The following is a 24,475-nucleotide window of genomic DNA, read 5'->3' as shown; positions in this document are numbered from 1 at the left end:
TCCATACATGGCGCGCCGGGGTTAGGCACACATGAAAGTCCTCAACGGCATATCTAGGCTTGTCGCGCTCTTCTGGGTCCGGATATCTAAAGGGGCCAAGTAGGCGCTCGAACGATGTGCAAGCATCGTTACTGAGCACTGGAAGAGATGACTTTTTAGGACATTCTGATAGGCTAGACATAGAGCGTAGGGCGATACTCACAAATGACGGGTTTTTCATTACGGGCATTTTCTTCATGTTATATTCTACATCGAGATAAGAGCGCCAAGTACTCGTGGGGGTCCACGGGTGTCATCTTGAGTGAGTTAGTACGTTATGTAACTTACGTCACAATACAAGTTTCGCGTAGAAATCGTAGTCGAATGTAGCATGTCGCAGCAATTATGATATCCAGGATCACTTCAATACGAAATAAATGAAAGAAGAGAACAATGACAGAGTCTTACCTATGGTAGAGAACCATGGCTGGTGTAATATACCAACAGTAGCAAGACGACTCTACATGGATGCGCATAGTCACGATTCGCAAGGCATTCGGAGTTTCTTCGAACCTGGAGATGTTAGCTCTTGGGTGCGGAGGAAGCAGGTAGAGTTCTCAATGCTCAGCTTCGATGTACCTGAGTTATATATAATCATGAAGTGCTACTGCGCATGATGAACTTGAAAAACAACCTTCTCGTCCATCTTCAACAAGGTTCCTGCCTGGTGTACCTAGGTACCTTGTGGCTGACCAACCCTGAGGTCGATGGCGCGGAATAATGCGGGGCCGTATCTGAGCTGGAGTGGGGGCTTTTCTTTTGAAGTTGAAGCATTGCCATGCATCCAATGCAGTCAATCCAGCCACACCTTCCACACTCGCAACTGTTGCGTCGCGATTTCAAGCCGCGTTGCCGCATTGCGTTTGAACGACACCAAAAAAATCGACCTTATCCATCATTGGATAGGTACCAAGGAGCAAGTCTCGTGAAGTGCATCGACACCCCTTTTCCTGAGCGATTGTCGCGACTCTCGCCGCGCAACCTAATTGGACGCAACACCATTATCGCAACACTTTGCTTGCTCCAAACACCCAGCATGCCCGGCCGTCGATCAGGTCGCGCCGCCGCTCGGCGCGCTGCCGAGAAAATGGGTAAGTCCATCCTTCTTACATGTGGATGCGCACTCCCTTCTGACTGCCCTGTCTTGCTATAGAGAGCACCCCCAAGACGTTCGACGAGATTGAGGATGAGCCCATGCGCGATGTCGAAGGCGACGCTTCCGATGCTGAAGTCCAACCCGAACCTGAGGAGAATGGTGACGACTCTGCTGCGGAACCCGATGAAGACAATCAGGAGCCGGAATCCGAAGCGGAAGCCTCTGCCAAGTCTCCCACTCCTCCGCCTCAGCCAGTCATTCGAAGACGACGGTTAGGCCGGCCACCTAAGAACCGCCCGCCTGACTGGGATACACTCCCCATCGAACCCCCGAACCGCGATCCCAACGAAACTCCACGTCGCCGAGGACGGGGCGGCTGGAGAGGCAGGGGTGGTCGCAAGGGCCAGTCTTACCAGCCTACTCAGCAGACCATCGACAAGGAAGGTACCATGGCCAACATTGTGGATGACGAGGTCGTCCTACCAGAAGACCCCGAGGGAGAAACCAAGGTCGACAAGAATGGTCATCTGCTGGGCGGCCGCGAGTATCGTTGTCGAACCTTCACGGTTCATGGTCGCAGTGACCGACTGTACATGTTGTCCACCGAACCTGCCCGATGCGTTGGTTTTCGCGACTCGTATCTCTTCTTCACGAAACACAAGCGACTTTACAAGATCATTGTGGATGAAGAAGAGAAACGCGACATGATTGAGCGAGATATTATCCCGCACTCATACAAGGGCCGCGCCATAAGGAATCGTGACGGCCCGCTCCGTCTTTTCGCGAATTCGGTGCTTTGATCGTGGTTGGAGGGCGCAGGATCAACGACGACTACGAGGTTGCCGCGCGCCGGGCCGAGGGAGCCGTGGAGGGGGAAATTGCAGATCCGAATGATCGGTTCGTTCCCGGTGAGGAGTACAACAAGAACCAGTACGTTGCGTGGCACGGTGCTAGTGCCGTGTACCATTCGGGGGTGCCTTCAGTCCCGGCACAAAGCGGCAAGCCCGAATTCAAGAAGAAGCGGGTCACGGTGACTGATTCGAACTGGCAACTTGAACATGCTCGCGCTGCAGCGTAAGTTAACAAAGCAATACCCCGTGTTTCTCCAGTACGCTAACGTTGTTTTAGTCAATTCAATGCCGAGATTGGTGCTATCCGGCGCCATAACAACAAAGGTGTCTACGATATCCACACCAACACCGTGCAGTTCCTGCGAGCATGCAGCCCACACGGGCCCGGATACTGCAAGTCGCAGACTCCTCGGCCCCGACAGAAAGTGATTTCTTCGCCCCACTGGACCCCAAGATTCCTCGGAACTTCAAGGTTGTTGATACAATTATGGAGATCCCCCCTGGTGGCGTATCGTCTGCGGTCTACGAGCAGCGCGAGGTCCCTCCTTTCTTGAAGGATTTCCAGGGCCTTGGCTCCATATCTACTGATATCAAGGATCTGCTGCCTCCCGAGTGCAGAAAGGCTTTCGACGAGGCAGTGGGCAGAGAGGATGAATGGAAGAACCACTGGGGTCCAGAGAGCGAGACCACGCACCGCCGACCTCCGATCATCGATGCCGCCATCGTGCCTTTCAGTAAATCGTAGGTGCTTTACATACGATGGTGAGCATGATGTATGCGCCGGCAGACAGCATTCCTTGAACCGATAGACTTGAGGATTGGACATCTGTAATGTAACATCACAAATCGGGGGGAAGGGTGAATGAACGATCACCATCAGCTGGCGTCTGAGGCGTTATAGGCCGCAATGTACCGCGTGCCTAGGGGTTTTGGTCTGCTTTCCTTGCTTTCTTATATCCCACTTGTTATCCTCGTACGATGCTCTTGCGTTCATATTCTGCAGCATGCATCGCTGGCATCGCGAGAGTGCTCTTTGTATTGCCGTGTGCTAATGTAAGAAGAGTGAATGCGGTGGCAGCTCGAGAAAGATACTAGATAGACACCAGTTAATGTTCATGAATAAAGAGCCTGTTTTTCAAATGATAACCGAACGGGAACTTATTCAGCTGCTGTAATTGCTTGGAGACCTCCAACAGTGTCATTTGGTGTCGTGAGTTATGATTACGGTCCCATTCGTCAGGAATTCCGATTCCACGTCCCCTTGGTCTCTACTACGTCGAGAAGATGGACGGCTTTAAACAATACCGACGCAACTGTGTAGGTCCGTAATATCATGAGCCCAAAGACTTGTGCTTGCTTAATGGGGACTACCACACTGCCCTCGTCTTATTTTGCTGACAACATCATGCTTCGTCTCTTATCTCGATGCTTCCATGGGCCAGTCCTCTCCTGCTATGGCGAACAAGTAAGCCACTTTTCAGTCTCGCAAGTAAGCTACGTATGCCGACTGTTTGGCTAGTCTCGCCTCTCTCACCGCTGCGATAAGGCATTCGTTTCATCTCGAGAGTTTGACCCAGAATCTCTCGAGATAAAGATCCACTGAAGCTCCGTGGGTGGACTTTAAGACGGACGACAAGCTAGAGAGGGGCGTTTTCCAAAAATTGTCTAATATGCTTCACAAACCTCCAATTCAGTGTTTTATCTTATTTTATGTATTGTTAAAGCTAATAGAATGAGAATCACCTTAGCCCACTTTAGTAGTGTGAAGAGTTTTCCCATTCCCGTGCCCCTATTCTAGTTGCTGCTGCTCTCCTAGGATATTGCAGGTCAGTTCTACGACAGCTTCCCTCCTCCAAGCAGTTCTTTTGCCGACCTCCATACGACTTCAGACTTATTGCAATAAGGTAAGGTAGGGAACCGACATGCGACCAGATAGGATGACAAGGGTGTCCATGAGCAGCCCGATATAGCAACGTCTGTATCAAGACGTATATAGAGTATCATTGACCATGAAGGAAAAATGGCAATGACGCAAAGACAGTCCCGCCAGCCAGGGTTCTACCCTCGCAAAGCTCGCCACAGGACGGTTGTCATAGAGTCTGCACTCGACTTCATGTCATGGGTATCATCGTGACTTGAGTGAGGTCAGCGTGCCTGCGAATGCCGGTTGACAACATCCTCCTGACAATAGGAGCTGGCCAGAAGATCGACACAACTTATTACTACAGTAATTATTCGAAATTGACCGTATCTTAGGGGCTAGCCGATACAGAAATGGGATATGTTGCATTTAATTACTTCGTCACCTCATGTATATATACAGGTCCTCATGTATGGACTGCTCACTGGCCTTAGGTTGAGTAGAACGAGTAATAGCAAATCGCGAAAGGAATTTATCTGGTTTACGCAGCTAGTAATATCCCTTGATCTATTCTCCCTGGCCCGGTAAAAGATGATGCACAGCTTTGTCAGTTGTGTATTAATCAAGCATCATCACTTTTGTTAACGACCGTCACTAAGGGTCATCATTTTGATGAAAAGTTAGACGTGGCCGGGAAATTGGTTGGCCACCGCGATGCCTACAAGCAACCTAGACTTCCATTGCTTTTTGAATGATGCGCTTCCCTGGTTACGGTTCAGCACTGCAGTAGCAGCAGCCTTCATCGGTCTCCCACTGTCTCCACAGCGCCTGCTGCCTGCAGTCTGAAAGATGTCCAATGTGAATCAGATAGAATTTCACGTTAGGTTTTGCCAGTTCATGTATCATCAATCGACATATGGGGCTCAGCTGGTACCCATTTCTTTAGGTAGACGATATACTACAATGTGATAATGTCACACTCACAGCTTCTGAAATCAGCGGAGGGATATCAAGAAGACGGAGGCGCATTTGTACGATGCCTTTTCGCCGTATATCGATTTAGATAAGTAGAGAGAGATCCAAGAGCATCACGAGGGCATTTAATTCATATCTAGATTTTACGTGACACACGAGCAAAGAGTCGACACTACCTGTGAATAGCTTCACATACGTCAGAATGCCCGAGTCGGGAACTAATGCACTCTGATCTGTCACCCTTGAGCCTCCCATTTTGCCCAATTGTCGGTGCAATCCAATTCCCGAGTACAAAGTGCATACGCAGCCCGTCATATAAGCCGGGGTTTGCGCACGTGGTCTGTCCGTATTCTAATTGGCTCGGAGCTCACGTCGTCCTATGCAGTCAGCGTCTCCTCGTCTCGCCTGCTCCTTCGTCGTTTCGTGTATCATTTCAAAGAGCCGAGAGATGTTATTTGAGTCACACGTGTGAGACTTTGATGACTATAGTGTACATGTGGGCAGGCATCTTACTGTATGCAAAATGTACGTAGCTGCGTCATCCACCATAGCTTCATGTGTGAGCTTGCTTACGTCCTTTACATACATACAGGCCAGCCACAGCAAGCAGCTAGCCAGCGCTAGAAGGACCAAAGAAGGAAGGGTGTTATTCATTACTACAAGAGGGCAAAAAGAGTCCGTGTCTCTATTGGTTGGTTGGTTGGCGGGCCATTGAGAGCAAGTGAGTACATGTGGTACATTGATAGACCTACGTGCGAGAGAGTCAGAACCCAAGCTGCGTAAGGATAGGCAACATCGGAGATGCACACTCGGGGCACCATTGCATCATCGGACGCGTGTGGGGTTCTGTGTTTGAATCAACGGCCAAATATGGGGGGAGGGGGGCTAGGGAGCTCCCGCAAGTTCGTTCATGTTGATCTTTTCGCAGACAAAGGGTGCTGCTAGGTTAGCTACTACATACGTCAAGTGTCTGAACCGGGGTCGAAGCCGTACAGTCACTAGGCAGAAGTTGATGAGAGCTGTAGCGGCTTACGGAGTGGCGAGTGACTTATTACTATCACCACCGCATGTCTCTTTCCTGCTCTAATGTACGGGTGATCGATCCTCTTGATGACGAACATTAGTAAAGTAATCGCATCATATGCCCATAAGCAACTCATCAGAAGGATCTCCCCAATTCTAGAAAAAGAATGAAAAGTGGTTCCTGACTACAAAAAGTCCAGTCAAGAAAGCAGCTTCGCAGTAATCCTGTACATAGGTGGCGGCGTACAGTGGGTGGAGTGAGTAGTGGGAGCGGGAGGGGAGGCTTCTACTGTAAAAAGTTACCAGCCTTGATACGAGTGGCAATTGTTTAGTGACGAGCACATAAGACACACAGGGAACGGGGAGACGGATCCGGGGGAAGCTATAAATGGCAGGCGGAAGAGAGCAGCAGGGTGCACGCCGATCCTATCCCGATCTGCGTATTAGCCCGTTCCCCCGGCGGTGCACGACTCACTTTCGATGCTCCATGTACGATGAGCGAGACCGCGGCCTGGAATGGGGGTCTTTGACCCAAATTGGGAGATCTATCTGAATGAGACGGTACTGTAAGATGGGCAAGTCGGAGGTTCAATGACCGTACGCCACGACCATTGAAAGACGAACAAGAATAGCAAGTCCCAACCGGGAATGAAATGGATGCCCTTGTCGCCCATCGCTGTTTTAATCAAAGCCTGATGGAATGATTAATTAAGTAAGGTGGTCTATTAGGCAATAGACCGGAATTGGGCATACCCAATAGTACGTATTTCGTTGTTCACCCCAGCACCAAGAGGGTGAGGGAAATAAAACGGTCAGTGCGCACAGCACCACCAACCGTCGTCAACCGTCAAGCAACCGTCAGCACGATACTAGTAATTATCGTATTCAATCGATACGTGCACATTCAAGGCTATATTATACATGAAAATTATCAGAATTGAGCGCTTTATTTATGAGCATTTTAACGAATTTTTTATAGTCGCGTTGTGGTTAGTTCGTGTGAAAAGATCAAGTGTATAAGTGATATCAGTTTAATACGTGACGTCAATTCAGGTTGACCGGTTTATTCGCTCAGGGGGTAGGGGGGGGGGGATGGCACCCACAAGAAATTCAGAAGGGGTCGTGATGTCTCAAATTTTCTTTGTTGTCCAGTAGAACAGCCGCAACTTGCCGAGAGCAGACAGACCCCGATGTGGAAGTTCTAGGCCATAGGTAGACTTTAGGGCCGAGGATACATGCATGTGTCTTTGTTGTTCGAGTTACCTACTACCACGCATTCGGCCTAGTATGGCCGGCTGCACTGGTACGTTCTCAGAACTCTTTTACGAACAAGATCCGGTCGTATCGGATAGAAAACCAGAATCGCTATATTGCTTTGCCCGGATCATTCTCAAACACGTGGTGGCTTACCAGGCCGCCTGTACATCTCAGCATCATCATCGTGCATATCACATGGAGGTTTCAACCAGTTCTTTGCTTAAATGTCACGGGCATTTCCTACAGGGTTGGCCAGAACCAGACGCCAAGAGATTCCTTACTTCGGACAGAGTGGTTGTCGAACTGAGTTATGACTTCCTTTGCCAAGTCTGACTGTGAACTTGCCGGTACGGTGATAAAGTTCGAGGGCCATTCCGAGCTATTGGCAGAACAGTATGGTTGCATGCAAGCCTCTTTTTCCCAGTAGGGTTGGTTGGTAATCATTCGTCGTCGTGTGAACGTGGACAAGGCGGACCTAAGCGCACCAGGACGCGGAATAGTAGTGACCAAGAGAAAAGCCTGCTCGTTACTGGTGCAGATACCCCATCTGATGCCCTGGTTGCTGCTGCAAGCTGCTGCAGAGGCAGTGGGGGGTTGTGTGCTATGGTGACATGGTGCCAGTCAGAGGCAACGAGGGCGGCAAACCGAAAGGTAACGTATCAAGTCTCGTGATCTCCAAGGCATCAAGCAAAAAGCCGCTCGCTGCTCGCTCCGTCGCTGGCGGTGTGGCAGTATGTACGCGCAAAATGTACGCGTAGATTGCGATGCTAGCAGTCTTCGAGCCGCGGCTACCCCATGACGGATGGAGGGCTATGCTATTTCCAAACAATGACACATAACGAGTGAGGGGAAACCACGCACCTGCCCGCCTTAGGAGCTATTGTTGCGTACATACAGTAGGTGCATGCATTGATCAGGAGGAGGGGTTGGAAGACTTTTTCTCTGATGAGCCCCCGAAAAGGCGGAGGTGGTAGTGGTAGATGGAAACCTCTTCCTGGTAGCAGGAGCTTGTACTTTCTTGTGTCTGGAAGAGGCTGGCTGCACTGGCTAAAAAGCCCGGGGCTCCTCTTTGGAATGAGGCCGATCCCGGAAAAACATCAGAGAGGAGCACTATGAGGGACCGATGGCCTCGGAGTGCCCTGAATAGAGTCAGTCTGGCCCCCTTTCTGCACGCCTGCATGGGTAGCTCGAGAAAATTTCCAACCATTAGCGCCGAGGCGGAGAGGGCTTGAGGGGGAAAGAGGCAGGCAGGCAGGCAGGCAGGCAGGCAGGCAGGCAGGCAGGCAGGCAGGCAGGAAGCACTACTACATATCTTGAAAATTCATCGTGACGGGTGGGGGAACGTGATGCTTGAGAATCAGGACAGGCGGATTGGTCGACGACCATTGGCCATTCTCTCCAGTTCAAGAAGTCGAAGCTGCATGATTGGTGGGGGTATTTCCTCAGTCTTACTTGAAAGTCGAAGGTCGAGAGGCGACTTGGGTCTCGAAGCAATTGGGTCGGGTACTAGGATCAGCGATCGTGACGGTACTTCCATGCTGCTGATGCAGGAAATGAAATAAAATACAATAATGAAATGCACATGGGAAACTAATCTGGCAGCTTACACGCGACCTCGCGCGCTATCGGATTCCTTGTCCCTAAAAAAAAAAAACCTTGGATGGCCCTGAATCGAGGCGCGGAACCAGCGAAGTAGGGGTCCAGATGGATGGCCGCGACGGATTCATAGTCTGGTTTTATTCATAGTAACAAATTCCGGGCAATTTGGAGAAATGTGACGGTCGCTTGGTCGCTGGTTGATGCGTGCGTTTCGTTCCATGGGCTGCTGGCGCCGTGCCTGTGCTCGGTGCTGCTGCCGGAACAAGCCCAAGAAGGAAGCAGGAGCCTGACAGGGTGCGGACATAAGAAGTGTCTCTGTTATGACGCACGCATCAGATTAAGGATTCCCAATGGTTGCATGATGCGTTGGGCAAAGGAGAAGCTGAGGTGAGTAATATTCTGTAGCATCCTACTATCTTTGACGGGATTCGAGAAGGCTTCTCAAGCTTCTCTTCTGGGGATCGCCAATCAGATCACAAGAGCACCCAAGATTACGTTGTACTGTAGTACAGTACATGTAGGGTAGAAAAAGGGGGAACATGGAAGGGAAGATGATGCCTCTTGGCTCTTTCGCCCTGGCCGCCGAAGGCGAAGGGAATAATCTGCTTGGTTGCCATTGGACTGGGCTCACATAAGATGTGGTATTAGGCATGCCTGTCCTTGTCCCTGTTGGTTTGTTCGTCTGATGCTACTTTTGCGGCTGCAGCTGGCAATCCTACTCCTTGGGTGGCGCAGATGAAACGTCGACAGAGCACAGAGATGATTCCAGCTCCCGTTGCCCGTTTTGAACGGAATCTTGGAAGACCGACTCCACCGCAATTCTTCAACCTCGTAATTTCTCGACATCATCGGGGATATGAAAAGCGATCGTTGGTAACCTGTGACCACCATGGCTGTAGGCATCACAGCCAACATGTAAATACGTACTTACTTTAATGCCCAGATTCTGGACCAGCTTCACCTGAAGAGGTGTCACATCTGACTCCTCGCGTATTGCGATGATGATGTAGCCATGCGAATCATTCTTGAGTTTTCCCGGATCTCCGGGTGTGCTCGTGGTAGGGCTCACGGGCCAATGAATCTGCAGGAAGCAGGAAGGGGAGGAGGGCCTGGGGACTCCGCTGAACACACCAGACTTCAGTGCCGCTGACGAACTGCGAACACTCAGCCATCAGCAGAACTTCAGGTGTCAGGCCCCAGTCCAGTCCTCTTTGCCACTGGTGTTACCCACCCCAGCCCTTTTTGAGTGCGGTCTGTCTAATCCGTTCGTGATGCACACTCGACACTACATACTTTCCCACTGGTGATGTCAGCTGTGCCAGGCCGTAATGTAGTCTAGGCACTTAGGCTGAAGAGTACCCTAAGGAAAAGCCCGTGTGATTGATTGGATACATGTTCATTCACGGAGCCGGTAAGGTCCCTCAAGCTCTCCATTGTCGGCCCTGGCGCCAGCGGCACTTTCTCGATCGACTTGGCAAGACGAGCCCCGTGTTTCGAGCAGGCATCCAAGCCCCGAGCTCATGATGGGGTTCATGTTTGCACAGGTGGCGCATTTACACATTGACAAGCAGTTGGCACACACGCACAAGCCCAATGCTGGAAGCCTTGACAGGGCAGAAAGGTCTTTTCACGTGAACGAGCAGCCGACCACCACAGCACGCATGGTAGGGCCTTTTCCGCTGTCCAGGGTGTGTTGTCTCCCATGATTTGCCGAAGTTGCCTGGACCCTGGCCTGTGTTTGGTGTCATGGAACAAATATGAAGTTCATCCGTGCTTGCCGAGTTCCAATCCGGAATCTTGAACGAGAAAACGGTAATTCACCTACTCCCCCAAGTAAACCTTGGTACCAGACCACCGTTTCCCTCTTCCCCAAACGTGTCAGCACAAACAATCAAAGATATTGAATTGGATCAGTCAATTCTCGGGGGCGATCATCAACTCCAAAACAGCCTAGGGCTTGCTTAGGTTAGATGGGGAGGGAGGATTAATAAAGCAATGCCCATGCCCTGGATGTTACGGATATTACATATTATTCCAGTGCCGGGATTAGCTTCGCATTCACCCAAGCCGTATTGCAAAAATGGATTGTACAAGCGGCAACGGTTCACCCAGCTGGTATTGTTGAAGCCCACGTTTTACGTTTGGTCGCCAGTGAGAAGTACAGAGCTCATGTGAGACGAGGAGACTCTGCTGCTGCTGCTCCTCTGAACTCTATGTGAGCTATCAGAAACCACCCCCACCGGTTGAGGATAGATAGACTCAACATACAGTGCACACGCCTCCACTTGCCCTACTCAAATCGACTCAGAGGTGAGGAAACGGAGAACGGAGGCGAAGCAGAGGAGATTCTACACGTCTGTAGCCACGATGAATGGTTCCCGTTTGGCAGAACTGGATTTGGCCGAGTAATTTCCTCCAACGACGCGTCTCGGTTGTCTGCTGCTTTCGGGGTGGACCGCGCCTCTAGCCTGCCAGCCTGCCTCCAGGTAGTATGTAGTTCGGCCTTGGTGCTCCGGGCAACAGCTAATAAGCATGAAATCTTCAGGGTCCAGTGGCCCATGGCTCGAAATGCAAGAAAAAAACGAAAGAAACGGAGAAGCCCTGGCCAGAACTTCAAATAGTCTATGCCGCATGGGCATGAACGCTATTAGGGCCACGCTACTTCGTAACCGTTGAGTCGGTGAGACCATCCCAGAAGGCCATCCCAAACCGTCCATGATCGTCAAATGAGTAAGTCTATCCGTACGGAGTACACACACACACACACCTACACTCTCAGTAATAAGCTGTGTTCGTTTATTACGCAACCACTAATAATCGTACACTCGATGGCTGATCGAATCGTGATGCCTGTCTACCTTATTATTGCCATATCATCTAAGCAGCCAGATTGGGGTTTGCTTCATTGGACTGCGGAAAACTTTCAGTTCAGACATGGGGGGTGAGACCGGCTACCAAACCACTCGCATACCATTGCACAGATATCTGCAACATACGAAACGACGCAATCAGATTGATCGACCAGGCCGTTCCAAGAATTCTTGCCATCATCTCGTATCAAAATGGGACCTGGCTCAACGGGCCTCGGGGTTTTTTTGCGCGACTTTTTCTTTTGGACCTCGATGCCCAGCCTTCCCGTGCAACGCTTCAGATCTTGCTTGCTTTTGGGCATGTTCCGTTTTCGTTAGATCCGTTTTCCATGCACATCCAAGGTCATACCCCATCGAAAAGTGACAGGGTGCCGGGACAAGCATGGACTCCCATGGCGCAGTTCTGGCAGAGAAATAAACGCCTTTCAGAAGTGGACCTGGAGAATGGATTGGAATTGATACACCTCGCGTGTACCTCCCCACCCAGACCAGCACCATTTGCAAGCAGACACCACACACCAGGGACACAGAGCCGACTCGGGCCAGTGCGCGCAGGGCTTTCTGCAGTGAGCCGAGTACGTGAGGTCCTTCCCTGACGACCATGATGAATTGTACTTGTATGGAGGTTAGTAGATTCGGCTGCACACGTACTGGGCCTAACCGGTTCGACCACTTCACATTTCTATGCGCGCGAAGTGGTTGTGTTCTCATACGTAATGTACTTATATCTAAGGGTACGAGTCAGAGATCCCGTACTTACATTGATGTAAGGCATGTACATAGGTAGACAGAGACTAACAGTTCGAGCACGGGAAGAAGGAGAAGAAGAAATCATCATCGAACGTTGGTCACTACATGCTTTGCTCATCGGATGTAGTCGATTTTCTTTTAACTAGGCATATTGAAGAAGTAGAGTAGTACTTACCTACTCGAGTACCCGCATCACGGCCCTTGCTTCTTACTCCAATGGGTTTTGGACTGTACCCACCCCTGACCCTCCACGATTTCCTGTACCGTTACTGGTCCGTCCAAAACCCTTGTCCCCACTGAGCTCAGGAGCAAGCAAGTGGTCCAGATTGGGGTTTGGTTTGGATTTTGCATCTCACCTGGTCATTCCTCCACCTCTCCGTCACTCACTGACTGTCCATCCCACCCGCCTAGCAGCGCCAGTCATCAGAGAGTGCTGGGCTCCAGTTCCTGTAGTCTGTAGGTTAGTGGCTCCATCCACCACCAACCCAAGCACCCAAGCAGCAGCAGTCTCAAAAAGTACTCTTCCTCGAATCCCTCCCACCCCAGTCTCTCACATCCGGCTCTCCCTCTCCCACTCCCCATCACCTCCCTCTACCTCGAAATCCGCGACTGGTCATTTCAAGCTGGCAAAGGACCTCAATTGAAGAACTGATTCATTGAGGGTAACCGGCGTCTGGATTCAGGTTTTCTTTACGATCCGCCTTCGATCGACCACCCTCGGCACAAGAGACCAAAGACGAAAAAGCGCTACCCAAGCAAGCCAAACGCTCGGCTCAGCCCAGTCTGTCTTATTCGGCTCGCTCGCTCGCTCAGCCGGTTGCTGTGCAGAGACGCCTGTGCTGAGGACCTGAGGACGGACCAATCCGCTCCTCTCTCCTCTCTTCGACTGAACTCCCGGAGTGTGGGAAAAGCGACCTGCTTTCTCTTTCTTCTGCTTGCTCCTCATCCACCAACGTTGCCTTTCTCGACTGGGAGGGCTCTTTGGAAGGACGACAGAACCGAAAAGAGTCAACCCCTACGAATCATTCGAACGAACATTCGCCCTCTACCTTCCGAGGTCGTTACGGTTGTGTGTGTGTGTGTGTGTGTTTGTGTGGTAGCAGGACTTCATTGTCAGCTTCTACCACTTCACCAGGTGAGCCTTGATTTCCTTTTTATCGTATTGACTGAGCATATTCTATTCGCCTTTCAAAAAGTTTGCCTGCACTGCCTCTTCTTTTGCGCTGGTTTGCCTGTCGAATTCGAGTTTGGACGTCCCCACTACATACACAAACATTCGAAATTGTTCGTCCAGTGGTCCGACTAGTCTGCCACACACAAGCACCCCCGGACCGCCTACGACACGACACGCATCTTCTCATTTCCCGACTGTTTTGATAGTTGGTGTCGCATCCTGGTCACAGGAAAAGTCACCTACGACTCATGCAGCTTCCTCCATTGTCATTAGCCTTTACCTCGGATTGCGAACTTGTCGGAAAATTTTCTTTTCTTCCCCATCGTTCAATCTTCCCACTGGGGTCAGTTGGTAGCTTATTGGTTTGACAACGCCGCGTCGTTGACAAACTCTTTCTGCCCCATCTGTATCGCTACGGCCCAGAGGTGTATACTCTTCTGTGTCTTCTGGATTTGACTTTTTTCCCTTGGTCTCCGACATTCTATTGTCGTCCGGTTCTTGACAATTCTGACACACAGACAATTGTGCCTGTCATTCCTACATTTGTTTCATTCGCTTGCTTTGTGCTGCACCTGTACGGACAATAGCATACTAATCCGGGAACAATGACTTCAGTGCTTTAGAGTTTTCCTCGGAATTACCCTACTTCTGCTGTTAATATCGTGCTTCTTGCACCGATATAACGAACACTTCCGGTCGACTTAGCTGTCTGACTTGAATATTCCTTTACGAACAACGTTACTCGGATCCTACGATTTCGGCAACCTCGACTTACGAGACACATCCTCCTAGCACAGGGCGACTTGAATACTCGATTGTACTATCAACGCAGTCCTTGCTTGGGAGATCAAGTCGACACCAGGAGCATTGCACCTGCTGCCCAATCTCTGCATCCGAATCTATATCTAAACATCGATATACCGTTTCCTTTCTTGTTTTCGCGACATTCGTACACGAAAAAACAACATATGGCTGGAGGCAATCAATAGATTTCCACTAACCGCTGAATCCCCTACGACAGCCAGCCTCTCTTCAGCCCTGGTCACGCAGCCAACTCCTAATTAGCTGCCCAATTCCACTGTTCCAGGCGCTCGAAGCAGAACGCCTCCGCTCCGACAAAGGTCCTCGTAAGATCTTTGACGGAGTCTTATCCAACCGCCATGATGCCTGGTGGTGTGTGTGCCGTCCTCGATTATGAGGTTGAAATTATGGCGGAGTATGTGGCCGAGATGGCAATGAGAGTCGTCCTGCCAGAGACACCGGTCACAGTCGCCTTCCGCAAATTTGTTTCCCAGATCCTTACGTCAACACGCTTGCCAAGCACGACAATCCTGCTTGGTATGAACTACCTTGCCAAGAGGGTCAACACTCTTAAGCATCTCGGCCGCACCTTCAAGACAAACGAAGGCGAGGTTTGGCGTCTGCTTACTGTGTCCTTGTTACTGGGCAGTAAGTTTCTTGATGACAACACCTTCCAAAACCGCTCGTGGTCTGAGGTGAGCGGGATCCCGGTCCAAGAGCTCAACCGAATGGAGACTGAGTGGCTTGTTCATATGCACTGGTCATTGTACGTTAATCTCGATGAGAGCGGCGACTACAATGCGTGGTTGAGCAACTGGAAGGATGGCGGGAAACGAAGGAGAGAGAGCAAATGGCTCATCACCATCTGTCTCAAGTCGCTGCTCGCGAGCGACTCGTCCCATTGGTCACATCTATGCGCCCGGATCCCCGTATTCGCAACCACTCGATTGGCTACGAAGGCTGGTCATCGGAGGAGACGAACGAATTCGAGCGTTTGCAACAATCCCGCAACAAGTTCCGTCCTCGCGAGAACTCCTGGCAAGGCCAGTATCAGAACACTTGGCCTACTGATCCTCTGACACCCCCCGACTCTGGTTACGGTACACCGAAGTACCTTAACTCGGCCGCATCGCTCAACTCGCGCTACAACGACTGGTTTGGCTCCGCTGTTTCGTCGGGATACACGCACAATCGCAACTACCCCTGCGTCAAACATGTCTTCTCATCACGGTGCCTTTGGCAACCGAGCATCCCATTATCAGCAACCATTCTTCGGACACTACGGTGGCCATGGTGCTTGGGATTCTAGCGTCGCTGACTGCAATTGCAGCCAATGCATGGCGTCCCTCCAGAAGCCGGCCCACTACTTCCACCACAATCCCTATGGCCAGCCTGTTGTGGGTTGAATAACATAAGATCCGATATTCGGAGAACGATGACGATCATGGGTGATGTTATTGGTTTCCTTCCTGGCTTAAATACGCGCTGCGAAAACTTGGTGCCTCCATCAAAGAAGATTACGGGATTATGCCCTGATCCAACTAAGTCTGGGAATACCCACCGACGTTCTAATACGACGGGGGATCTGGTGCATGAACGACTGGCGAGCAGATGCGTAAAGCTCCCCTGGGGCTTCGATTCGGAACCTTCGGCAAGCTTTCGGCCTACAGTATTGCAAAACAGTCCACTTGGACATCTTCTACGGCACATTTAGGGATATACATTTGCTCTTCAGATACCCAACACATTTCGATGTCATGACGAAAGGGTCGAAATGAACTCGACATACCTACTTCTGGACACTGCATTACGTTTTTCTTCTTGGATTTCGCGCACCCCGTGACGATCGACGTCGAAACAATGCCGAGCCAGCCCCAATCAGCTTGGTCAGGCTAATACGATTGTCTACGCGCTGCTCTCCCCTCGCGACCCCCCGAACCCTTTGCGGCGTTCGGGCAGGTTTGCTTTGTTTTTTTTTCACGACTTTTTCCTATCGATAATTGTCTAATGGTGTTGATCGGTTTCGGTAATTCACGGTTCGGCGTTCATCATCCCCATAGATTCCGGCTTTTTGTTTTTTATTACGCATTTTATACGGGCCGGCTGGTAAAACTGAGGATTCATTGAGGCGTTTAAAACAAATGACATGGTATATGACCATGGTCCGACTGCCCACTGATTCCTTTTCTTTCTGATGCATCGAAGGAGGTGGTATCGAGTCATTTTGCTGCGGGCGGGTGTTATATGGAGCTGTCACAACAACAGGGGACTTGCTGGCACTCGAGAAACTCTGGAAGAAGGGTTTCCGTGCATTCCCACTGTCGACACAGCACACAAGATGCTTGTACAGGCTTCCATACTCGGGCCTCGCTACATGCTATGGGGCTACTCAAGATGGGGGCATCGGGCATCTTGCCCTTCTTTCGTTTACGGATTGTTTTATTGGGGTTTATTTGGCGTGCGCTGGAACGACTCAGCTTAGGCTGGTCTGCATGCGTGTTGTCGTCACGGCATGCTTGTGGAAAGAGGCTCTTCCCGAGAGTATACCAACCTCACGTCCTAGCTGTCAAATTAGCAGCATATCGTTCTTAGAGTTTTCTGGTTCAGACACTTTAGAAAAAGGGGGTCTTGGATTTCGGGTCGCCTGATGGGGGTTAATGCGAGGCTGTCTTGCTTTCATTTCTTTATCTCTCCCCCCTATGATTTATGCCTAGTAGAAAGGCACTTTTCAGATGTTTTTACGATTGGCACGACGGATTTGAGAAGAAGAAGATGGTATCATTAAATCGGTAGTTGGTTGGGATGGCTGGAGGATGTGGGTCCATGGGACACAAAATTGGTACGAGATCAACAGAGGATACAATGAGACAACAAAGGGGACTCACAAGAACAAGTCAACACTGTCCCGGACGTTGTGGCGACTACTCATTCATCTCGCCTCCGGTGCCTTGGCCTGTTGATTGATTGTCCTTGCACTATGGACCAAGGGTGACCGGAATTGAGTCTAGTTACAACGGCAACCCTAAATATAAAAAAATATAAAAGTATCCCAAACTACTATCAGCCTTGATTCATCTTATACATTTTGCGTGACGTACGTTCCTACCCTGTCTATTCAGATGGTCTTAAGGCTGGTAATAGCCAATGACTCCGTTAGAAATGTGAGATTTTGCTGCATTCAACAGTCTGCATTCACTGTTTCCTCCATGCTCTACGACCAAGGTTATTAGAAATTATTCCGTTATCGACGCCTGGGGAGCCAACATGCTTGACTCGGCCCCAAGCGAACCAAGACATGCTGGGGGAGACCACCAATGTACACATACTAACGTATATTTGGAGTAGAGTGTGAAGGGCCGATGATGACAATAGCCGTATTGAAGCTAACGTCGCTTACGTCTTAAGAGAACCCAAGGTCTTGCCTTCACGTCAAGCGACATTAATAATACACTATTAAGTGAACATTCCAGGAGAGACGGGACGGAGAGAACGCCGCACCCCGGTGCAATATGATGCTCGCTACTATCGGAATAGTAGTCAGTATATCATTATTCAGTTACACGTTTGGATTGTGTTTTCACATTATAAAATAGGGAAGAATGCATAGAAGCGAAGTCGGGTTATCATCCATTTCCTTCTCATTCCACCGTCATTGGCGTCTGCGCCGGAACGTGGCAGCCAAATGGTGGCCGATAAGCATCTAGCCAGCTAGTTAGTGGTGCCTCCTCCAAAGAGGCCGACTGCGCCGCCGTACCGCACCACTGCTCACGGCCGCGCCATTGCTCGCCGCCTGCCCCTGCCCTTGCCCCTGGAAGGAGAGCGGAACCGCTTGGCTACCGCCGCCATTGTTATTACTAGTATTACTATTATTGTCATCTTTGGCGGCCCCACCAGACATCGCCAGGGTGGCCCGCAAGTCGATGACGCTGACGCTGACCCGGTTCGTCGTGCTCGGCGGCAGCCCGCCCGCGCCGACGAGGAGCAGCGCGTCCGGGTCCGCGGGGCCCAGCAGCGCGAGGCCGCGCGAGTAGGCGCCCGGCTGGGGGGTCGCGTACTCGACCCAGGCGGCCGGGTCGCCGAGCTGGCGGTTCACGAAGAGCTGCGAGCCGGACCCGGCGCTCAGCACGATGGTGTCGTTGTTCCAGACGACGACGTAGGGCGAGCTGGTGGGGCGCGTGCCTTTGGTGGACTGGAGGCTGAAGGACTGCGCCGGACAGGACGCCGTCCACGGGGTTCGTGGGGAGCCGGTAGTGGATGTGGCAGCCGTCGGTGCCGCACTGCTCGTAGGCGTAGATGTAGCGGCCGTCGGGGAGGGGGCGACGGCGGGCATGCCGGGGCGGGCGGCGTAGTTGGCGTCGTCGCGGACGTCGTCGACAATGTCGCTCCAGGTGCGCAGGTCGGTGGTGGTTTGATGCACCAGCTTTTGGCCGTACTTGGTGTCGCGCTGGTCCGAGTAGTAGCAGACGAGCTGGTTGTTGAAGACCCTATTCATTGCAAGAGGTCAGTTGGGAGTATCTCATGCGTGTGTGCGCGGTCTGTGGGGAAGAAGATACACAGGAGAAGTGGAAGGGCGAACGAAGCATATACTATACTCACATTAACATCGGCTCCCAGACGGGCGTGAGCCCGTTGCTCGGCCGCGCCTCGCCGCCGCTCGCGACGCTGCTGACGAAAGTCCAGGTAGCGCCGCCGTCGGTGCTGGCGTAGACGTCGATCTTGGTTTTGCTCAGGTCGGTCGGGATGCTGTTGCCGGCGGCCAGGACGGTGCCGGCCGGGAAGTCGCCGACGGCCTGCGGCAGCTCGAACAGGGTCGGCTGGTAGCGCATGCCCCAGCCGTTCTGCGTGTCTTGCACCTCGCCGACCGGGGTCCAGGACTTGCCCTTGTCCGTCGACCGGTATATGGGGAAGTGCACGAGCGGCGGCTCGGGCGAGTAGTTCTCCCAGGTCGCGAGCAGCGTGCCGTTGCTGCCGGAAGCATTGAGGGCCACGGCGCGCGCGTACAGCACGCGCGGGTCGACCCAGCCGGCGTTGGAGGGCGGCGAGAAGATGGTCACGTCCGACAGCGTCGTCGTCGTGGCGCGCTCCGCGAGGAGTCCTGCTGAGGTGGGCGGCGGCGCGGCCAGCGCCTGCGCCTGCGACAACGCGGAGCTGAGCAGTCCGAAGACTGCGGCCCGGCAGATCTGCATCATCGGGGAAGGCGTGGTTTAGAGAAGGGGGACGGACGGACGGTCCAAAGAAGGGAGCGTGAAGAGTTGGGATGAAAATGAATGTGAGCAGTAACTACATAGCAAGCCGACCGAACCTGTTTCATACGTCAAGGGGTCTACGGCGCCTCCCCTATATATGTAACACTTTTGTTTTCTCTTTCTTGGACCCCGGCATTTCACCTTCCGGCCCTTTCCAAGGCAGGGTTCGGCCGAGCGTTTGGGCATCTAATCTGCCATCGTCTAAAACGAAACAGGGCGAACGAAACAGCATCATTTCTTTTGATGCAACCAAGGCATGAAATACCCACCTGGGCTATGACTAGTCGCCGCGATGAATGCTACGCAGACCCTACTTCAATCACGGCTTTGGCTGGCACGGGGCAGGTCGTGACCACAAAAACCTGATTCGAGTCTCTTGTCAGGACCCTTGGCCCGAAACGGTCCGGGACATACCTTTGGGCAGGGGTGGGGGCCTCTGATTGGTGCTCCTCTATATATAGTCCGGTATTGGTATCGGGATAAAATAATTTGCGGGGAAGGGGGAAAGAAAAAGCGAGTGTGGGGGAGTTTGCACGCACATAGCCTGTTCGGTGGATACCGGGGCTCTCCCGATATGATAGTATTGCCCTGGACACACCTTGGCTGGCATTTATCAGTCATGTGTACCTCGTGGCATGCGACGTCACCACTTGGTTAGCCGTCAAATTCCCACAAACTTCAAAAACTATATGGGGTTGAAGCTCCGAAATCCAAGGTGACATGTGACGATGCAAGGCACGGCGGTAGACTATGGGGGAGAGCGGAGTAACCCCAGTCCCTGTCTTGACAACCTCTCAAAGCGGCAGGCCACTGAGAGCCCAGCATCTTGTGACCCAAAGAGCTGTATGTGTGTGTGTGTATGTGTGCTGGACGCTCTCCACCGAGTTGGGGTCTTGGGCACGACTCCAAATGCACCACTTGGTTCCTTTCGGCGGTGGCGCCCCAGACTCCTGGTATTTACAAACCAGTAGAATCTGCGATGCGCCGAGCTGACGCATCCGTCCCCAGGCTTTCTGCCCCCCCCCCCCCCCACCCCCTCCCCCAACGCATAGACTTACTCCCTTGAGCCATTGTCGCCGTGTTGCAGCGCACCCGACTTTGACGTCGTATCCAACATAGAGACGAACAGCGGCCTTGGGATTGCACACATGCGGAGGGCATCTACGGCGTGTCCTTCCAATGTGTCCCGATGCTTCTAGAATCCTGGGTGTCCTCAAGTCCCTTCACAGGCGCTCTGTTAGCCTCGAGGCCGGAGAGCGTCGGGGTGGCTCGGCATCTGGCGGTACCCGCCGTCTTCTTGGCCGACCTATCTTGTGGCCAACACATAACCAAGATCAAGGACGATGCATAACTTCAGAATGCTGAAATGACTGAAGATGGCTCTCCCAAGCAGGAGTCCAGCCATTCACCCTCCACGTCTTGGATAGCCGAGATGGATGCCGGATGGGGGTGGACCTGAGTCTCGCAGCCATACTCGGAGATCGGTTTAAGCCCCAAATACCGCTGCCCCTACCCGTCGTGGAGTGAGTGTTACCCTCGGCAGGATGTTCCTGAGATCTTATCTGAATTTGACAGTTGGCCCTGCAGCTTTAGCTTGCCTCGGAGATACTGCTCGGAGCTGAAATTCTAGAATGATTACCATGGCTGGGGTGGAGGGTTTTGCCGCAGAGGGCTCCGGGAAATCACGAAGGGCCAATCGCAGAGAAGGCATCTGCGGTTGTTTGGAAGTGTACTGGTCGGAGGCAACGCCCGTCGCCAGTGCAAAATACGTCGACGCTCATTGTTCCATCTGGCCGTGCGAGGTGGAGAAAAACATCGTATGATTCATCCAGATCGGCGTCTTGTGTGAATTCGACCGAAGTAAAAGTAAGTCCTCGGCCTTTTATTCCCGACGGGCGAAAACCATCGTCAAGTCATCTCCATAACACGGGATTTGATCTGTGATTGAGTGGAAGGTGGGAGGTGAGAGAGGGTGCAACAAGTTATGCTTCGGATCCGATCGATGCAAATCAATGGACAACAACCGATTGACTGACTGATGATCTGCCGTCGGGTGCCCAGGGGTCTTTGCGGCGAGTGCCGACCACTGGAACCGGCTACGATTGGCCAATGCACGGTGGGCTTTTCCTGCATGCGGCAACACGCCATTTCAGGATACGTGGGCTGATGAGGATATTCTAGCTGCTACCAACACGCATCACACCATGAATATCGCTAACCAAGGAGGGACCTGAAGACCAGCCGCATGACAGCATACGCACCATGAGGCAAATACACTGCTATAAAAGTTGTTGGGATGCCGGCCATGGGCGGTCTCAGCTATCACTGGATGTCCAGACTTCACTCTTCACATATTCCAAGCATATACACTAGACATCAACACCCCCTCTATCTACCACGGCAATCCCGCCATTGAGTCAAGCAGGAAATGCCTAAATACGTCCTGACGGGAGCGGACGGCAAGCTCGGCAGCGCCGCCGCCGCCTTTGCCGCCGAGATTGCCAAGCCCGAAGACAAGCTCGTCTTCACAGCCTACAAGCTCAGCAACATCCCCAAGGAGAGCCTGGAGGCGTGGCAGGCCAAGGGGATCGAGGTCGCCGGGGCCAGCTACGACGACACGGCCAGCCTCCTCGCCGTCTTCCAGGGCGCCGACGCCGTGTCCATGGTGTCGACCTGGGCCTTTGGCGACCGCCCCAAGCAGGCGGCGCGCGTCATCGAGGCCGCCCAGCAGTGCGGCGTGCGCCGCCTCTGCTACACCTCGTTCGTGGGCGCGGGCCTGGAGGTCGAGAAGGAGGAGGACCTGCCCTTCCTGCCGCGCGACCACGCCCGCATCGAGAAGCTGATCAAGGCGTCCGGGCTCGAGTACAACATCCAGCGCAACTACCTGTACCAGGACAACATCGCCGAGCTGTTCGTGCCCTCCTGGCCCTTCTGCGGCGACTCGTGGCTCAACAACACGCACCACGTGCGCGCGGCCTACGTGGCGCGCGACGACTGCGGCCGCGTGCTGGCGGCGCTGCTGCTGGGCCGCGGGCAGCCCAATAAAGTGTACCACGTGACGGGCCCCGAGGCGGTTACGGACGGCCAGATCATGGACTGGATCTGCGACCAGACGGGCTACCAGTGCGAGTTCATCGACATGCCCGACGCCGAGCTGCGGCGGTGGTGGGCCGACCGGGGCCTGCCCGAAGACGCCGCCACCGGCGACTTCTCGGGGCTGCCCATGAAGCTCTGCATGGAGGATCTGCTCTGCTGCGGCGAGATGGTCGCCCGGGGCTACATGCTCGAGACGTCGGACGTCGTCGAGCGCCTGACGGGGCGCCGGCCCCTGCGCTTCCGCGAGACGCTGATGAAGTACAAGGCGAACTTTCCCGTGGCCGCGGACACGTCCGACTGCGACCACGTCGCGAACCACTGCCGGGAATGAAGGATATTGAGGAGGAGGAGGGGATTTGGCGGTGGCAGTGGTGGTTGGGAGCAGAGCAAGCAAGACCTGCCACCACTTCCTTATTTGGCCGTTTGGCGTTTGGATGATAGAATAGATAGACCAGTTCAATGGATGACACACAAAAACATTTCAACCCGAAGAAAGGCTATCGAGCCCTCATCTCATACTGTTGATGTAATGTACTTGAGCAAGCGTTCATATGTCTACAGCACATGTACCGTGACCTTTGACATACCTGCAATGGATATAGGGGCTTTATGCTCCACACCGAGATATATATAAGGGGGGTTCCAGCCATTTCCATTACCGTACTGTACCAAGTAAAGCCTCGAGTTAAGCTATCATTATTTACTGATATGTCGGCTCTGTTCGAAGGATAGGTTGCCTATTATTGACTGGAAACAAGGAAGCAAGCCCCTGATATGCCGGCTTGGGAGCATGTACATGTACAGACCAGACCATCTTCTGTGTCGTATGATTGAATGGAGCGAGTTCCCTCGACTTGGAAAACAGGTGCCCTAGATGCTGCAAAGTCACGACCGAGCATCTCTCTTGAACCCCTGAAACGGCTGCGGCTCCTGCAGCGTGCCACTCTTTCCGGCCTTCCAGCCCTCAGGCATACGCCAAGCCAAAGAAGAGAAACACAATGACTGAAATATACAGAACCCGCAGAAAAAAGATTGTGTGGCCACCGCGCCGCCGCCACATTCAAGAACCACAGCAACCTCAAAGCTTGAATAGGGGGACCACTACCACAACGAAGGGTTTATATATCTAGATTAACCATACCTCCATTGACCGGGCTGTTGTAGCCTAGCGGTAGTATCATTATGCATTTACTTAAAGGCAAGAGGGTTCAACTCCCTCTGCGGTCACTTTTTCGACCCCCTTCGGGATCAATTTTTCGTTTCTTTTCTTGTTCTCTTCAAGTCCGTCGCCACTGTGCGAGCCTTGTATATTCCCAGTCGCCTGTAATAGATCGTGTTTCATTTGCTGCGAGACTTCAAGTCATGGTCGAGTGTTGAAGAAGACATGAGGCCACATAGCTGGAATCAGTCCTGCACACATGCATCCCAAGACACTCCCAAATGGAGATGAAATGCTGAATGACTGCGAATGGCCACTATAGCACTTTGACGGAAGAATAACCCGAAAGAAAACTGGGGTATCATCAAATCTCATTACTGTCTACAGCAACAACAGTTTATGTGCAATCTCTAGCTCTATCAAGCAATGCAGCCAAGCAATAATTCCAAAAGTCCAAACGCGCACCTGATCGGCTCGGCAATCGAGAAGCAGAGCCACAAGCTGTTTTCTCATCCATTCTGCATTTCCATACCACGTGTATCCAATATTGCCCATCGACTCGCATCATCATCCAGCGGCTGGCGTTGCCATATGACCAAATGCCTAGTACGTGTACACTGGTCACGGACATTGTACCGGACTTTGTGCACTCGTAGCACCTCGAAGGACACCAACCGA

At 52.3% G+C, this 24,475-nt stretch overlaps 4 protein-coding genes across 4 annotated transcripts; 3 read left to right on the top strand and 1 right to left on the bottom strand.

Moving 5' to 3' along the window:
* Positions 1-1,075: 1,075 nt before the first annotated feature.
* On the top strand, positions 1,076-2,731 carry PG994_006648 (uncharacterized protein; the record flags this gene model as incomplete). The annotated part of the gene is made up of 5 exons (XM_066858057.1): positions 1,076-1,130; positions 1,193-1,909; positions 1,948-2,209; positions 2,264-2,310; positions 2,343-2,731. The coding sequence occupies 5 exons, from the start codon at positions 1,076-1,078 to the stop codon at positions 2,729-2,731; spliced, it is 1,470 nt and encodes a 489-aa protein (XP_066717326.1).
* An 11,927-nt stretch (positions 2,732-14,658) lies between these two features.
* PG994_006647 (uncharacterized protein) lies at positions 14,659-15,702 on the top strand (the record flags this gene model as incomplete). The annotated part of the gene is made up of 3 exons (XM_066858056.1): positions 14,659-15,225; positions 15,288-15,526; positions 15,627-15,702. The coding sequence occupies 3 exons, from the start codon at positions 14,659-14,661 to the stop codon at positions 15,700-15,702; spliced, it is 882 nt and encodes a 293-aa protein (XP_066717325.1).
* A 2,306-nt stretch (positions 15,703-18,008) lies between these two features.
* PG994_006646 (glycoside hydrolase family 93) lies at positions 18,009-19,482 on the bottom strand (the record flags this gene model as incomplete). Its single annotated transcript, XM_066858055.1, has 2 exons — positions 18,009-18,780; positions 18,893-19,482. 2 exons carry the CDS (start codon positions 19,480-19,482, stop codon positions 18,009-18,011), a joined length of 1,362 nt encoding a protein of 453 aa, XP_066717324.1.
* A 2,488-nt stretch (positions 19,483-21,970) lies between these two features.
* On the top strand, positions 21,971-22,969 carry PG994_006645 (quinone oxidoreductase 2; the record flags this gene model as incomplete). The annotated part of the gene is made up of 1 exon (XM_066858054.1): positions 21,971-22,969. The coding sequence occupies one exon, from the start codon at positions 21,971-21,973 to the stop codon at positions 22,967-22,969; it is 999 nt and encodes a 332-aa protein (XP_066717323.1).
* Positions 22,970-24,475: the final 1,506 nt, after the last annotated feature.

Source organism: Apiospora phragmitis (assembly GCF_038363925.1).
Source record: "Apiospora phragmitis strain CBS 135458 chromosome Unknown utg000006l:1.0-5683423.0:1.0-5690449.0, whole genome shotgun sequence".
NCBI lineage: Eukaryota > Fungi > Ascomycota > Sordariomycetes > Amphisphaeriales > Apiosporaceae > Apiospora > Apiospora phragmitis.
The sequence above is the reverse complement of the archived record's forward strand: the minus strand, read 5'-3'. Positions and strand labels throughout refer to the sequence as shown.